This window comes from Epinephelus moara, chromosome 24, assembly GCF_006386435.1.
Source record: "Epinephelus moara isolate mb chromosome 24, YSFRI_EMoa_1.0, whole genome shotgun sequence".
Lineage (NCBI taxonomy): Eukaryota > Metazoa > Chordata > Actinopteri > Perciformes > Serranidae > Epinephelus > Epinephelus moara.
In genome coordinates, this window is record NC_065529.1 from 52,525,746 (window position 1) to 52,529,008 (window position 3,263).

The following is a 3,263-nucleotide window of genomic DNA, read 5'->3' on the forward strand; positions in this document are numbered from 1 at the left end:
ATAAAAATGCGGTGAAACTTTTAATTTAAAGAATATAATTTACAAGAAAAGCCCCAAGCCATTAAGTTAATCGATTTTCTTACACCCCTCATCACCCCAAATCGATGGTGCGCCAGAATTTAAAGTTTTACTATGGTTGAACACTTTAGTTTGGTGAATTTGGTGAATACCGCATCCGCTCCCTAGACCGGAACCAGAATCCAGACAAAATTCAGAGTGAATAGACAACAGGCTCTTCGCTTTAAGAGCCTGGTGACGCGAGGCTAGTTAGCAGTAGCCTAATTTTAAGGGACTTGGGACGTACCCCGTGTTTAGTTCGGTTAGCAGAGCGAATTAACGTCCACTGATCTAAATAACGTCAGAAAAACAAACCGCCAGAGTTAATTAACCGGAGCAGAGATGGACCGACACCAGAAACTGCTGCCTGACGTCACGGACGCGGGTTTAAACCCGAGAGGAATAAGAAAAGGTTTGTTTTCCTTTTGCTAAATGTTGCTAAGCTAACGTTAGCCGGTTAGCTGATTAGCCGCAGCTAGCTTCAGTTTGACTGTGTGTTTATTCAAGTTACAGTTTTAAAGAAATTTTACTTTATATTACTACTACTGTGTTTAATACCGCAGTACATATACTGCACTTCTCATCTGAGAGTCAGCTGTCTCCTGTCCTCTGTCAGATAATGTCCTGCTCTCGTTTGGAGAACGTGAGACAGTGTCTCCTGTCCTCTGTCAGATCATGTCCTGCTCTCGTTTGGAGAACGTGAGACAGCGGTCTCCTGTCCTCTGTCAGATAATGTCCTGTCCTCTGTCAGATAATGTACTGCTGTCCTCTGTCAGATAATGTCCTGTCCTCTGTCAGATAATGTACTGCTCTAGTTTGGAGAACATGAGACAGCGGTCTCCTGTCCTCTGTCAGATAATGTACTGTCCTCTGTCAGATAATGTCCTGTCCTCTGTCAGATAATGTCCCGCTCTAGTTTGGAGAACATGAGACAGCGGTCTCCTGTCCTCTGTCAGATAATGTCCTGCTCTAGTTTGGAGAACATGAGACAGCGGTCTCCTGTCCTCTGTCAGATAATGTCCTGTCCTCTGTCAGATAATGTCCCGCTCTAGTTTGGAGAACGTGAGATAGTGTCTCCTGTCCTCTGTCAGATCATGTCCTGCTCTCGTTTGGAGAACGTGAGACAGCTGTCTCCTGTCCTCTGTCAGATAATGTCCCGCTCTAGTTTGGAGAACATGAGACAGCTGTCTCCTGTCCTCTGCCAGATAATGTCCCGCTCTCGTTTGGAGAACATGAGACAGCTGTCTCCTGTCCTCTGTCAGATAATGTCCCGCTCTATTCTCATATGGCTGTAAATCACATGTGTCATGTCCACGTCCTCCTTCTGTGGTAAAACATCCTAAATAAATAAATAATTCAATTTTACTTTCAGGTGGTGTGGTGAAAGAGGAGCAGCAGGAGTGGAGCTGCTGTGTGGACCAGGAGGACCCAGAGCCCCCACACATTAAAGAGGAAGAGGAGGGAGAGCAGCTTCACCAGCTGGAGGAGGCTGATATCACCAAGTTATCATTCACTCCTGTCCCTGTGAAGAGTGAAGATGATGAAAAGAAACCTCCATCTTCCCAGCTTCATCAAACAGAGGCTGATGGAGGGAATTGTGAAGGACCAGAACCAACCAGGAACTCAGATCCAGACCCAGATTTAGAACCAGAGACTGAAGACAGGTGTGGAGACTCATCTGAGGCGGAGACTGATGACAGTGATGATTGGACAGAGAGCAGAGAAGCTCCTGTCAGTGATTCATCATGTAGAGCTGGAGAGAAACCGTTCATCTGCTCTGAGTGTGGGAACACATTTGGTCGTAAAGACAATCTGCAGCAACACATGAAAACTCATACTGGAGAGAAACCGTTCAGCTGCTCTGAGTGTGGGAAAAGATTTTGCACAAAAGCAAAGTTGAAGATTCACATGAGAACTCATACTGGAGAGAAACCGTTCAGCTGCTCCGTCTGTAAGAAATGTTTCACACAGAGAGGGAATTTACAGACACACATGAAGAATCACTCAGGAGAGAAACCGTTCAGCTGCTCCATTTGTGATAAAAAATATGTGTGTAAAGCTGATCTAATGAGACACATGAAAACTCATACAGGAGAGAAACCATTTGTTTGCTCAGTTTGTGCTAAAACATTTATGGACAGAACAAACCTGACGCAGCACATGAGTGTTCACACAGGGGAGAAAAGATTCCGCTGCAGTTTTTGTCACCAAAGATTCATTTGGTATAATCAGCTGCAAAGACATAAATGTGCTGGTCCCCAGTCGTCACAGTGTCATCAGACTCAAACTGAGGAGGATAGAGGGGCGGAGCCTCAAGCCAGCAGGTCAGGAGCTGATGGAGAGCACTGTGGAGGACCAGAACCAACCAGGATCTCAGATCCAGATTTACAACCAGACACTGAAGACAAGACTGGAGACTCATCTGAAGCGGAGACTGATGACGGTGATGATTGGACGGAGAGCAAAGAAGCTCAGTCAGGTTTAAAGTCTCCCATCGGTGATTTATCGTGTAGAGTAGGAGAGAAACCATTCAGCTGCTCTGAATGTGGGAACAGATTTGGCCAGCAGATAGATCTGAAGATACACAGGAGATGCAGTCATCCACGAGAGAAACCGTTCAGCTGCTCTGTTTGTCAGAAAAGTTTCACAGAGAAATGGCATTTACAGAGACACGAGAGAATTCACTCAGGAGACAAAAGATACAGCTGCTCTGTTTGTCTACAGAAGTTCACGTGGCGTCGTGAGCTGAAAAAGCATCCGTGTGAAGGACCGAAACCCGCCAGGAGCCGAGTCCTGCTGCCACGCCCCCCCACTGATCAGCCCGTACTATTTGTGTACCTGTAGGTAGTCAGTACTTCTGCTGACATGAATGAGGTACTGAGAGCCAATATCAGACTCATGTGTTTATGGTGACATGGGATTCATGTTTGTATATTTAGACTGAACTTTACAGAGTTCTTGATCGACTGAAAAATACTCTGTTACAGCAATACAGATTAAAAATGAAACATGTTAAGTGATCAATCAGTCAATCAATCAATTCAATCAATCAATTTTATTTATAAAGCCCAATATACAAATCACAATTTGCCTCACAGGGCTTTACAGCATACGACATCCCTCTGTCCTTATGACCCTCGCAGCGGATAAGGAAAAACTCCCCAAAAAAAAACCCTTTAACGGGGAAAAAAAACAGTAAAAACCCC

The 3,263-nt window shown here is 45.0% G+C and overlaps 1 protein-coding gene across 1 annotated transcript; it reads left to right on the forward strand.

The window, feature by feature from the left end:
• Window positions 1-217: 217 nt before the first annotated feature.
• On the forward strand, window positions 218-3,263 carry LOC126386789 (gastrula zinc finger protein XlCGF57.1-like). The gene is made up of 2 exons (XM_050039369.1): window positions 218-469; window positions 1,430-3,263. The coding sequence occupies exons 1-2, from the start codon at window positions 400-402 to the stop codon at window positions 2,899-2,901; spliced, it is 1,542 nt and encodes a 513-aa protein (XP_049895326.1). The 5' UTR covers window positions 218-399; the 3' UTR covers window positions 2,902-3,263.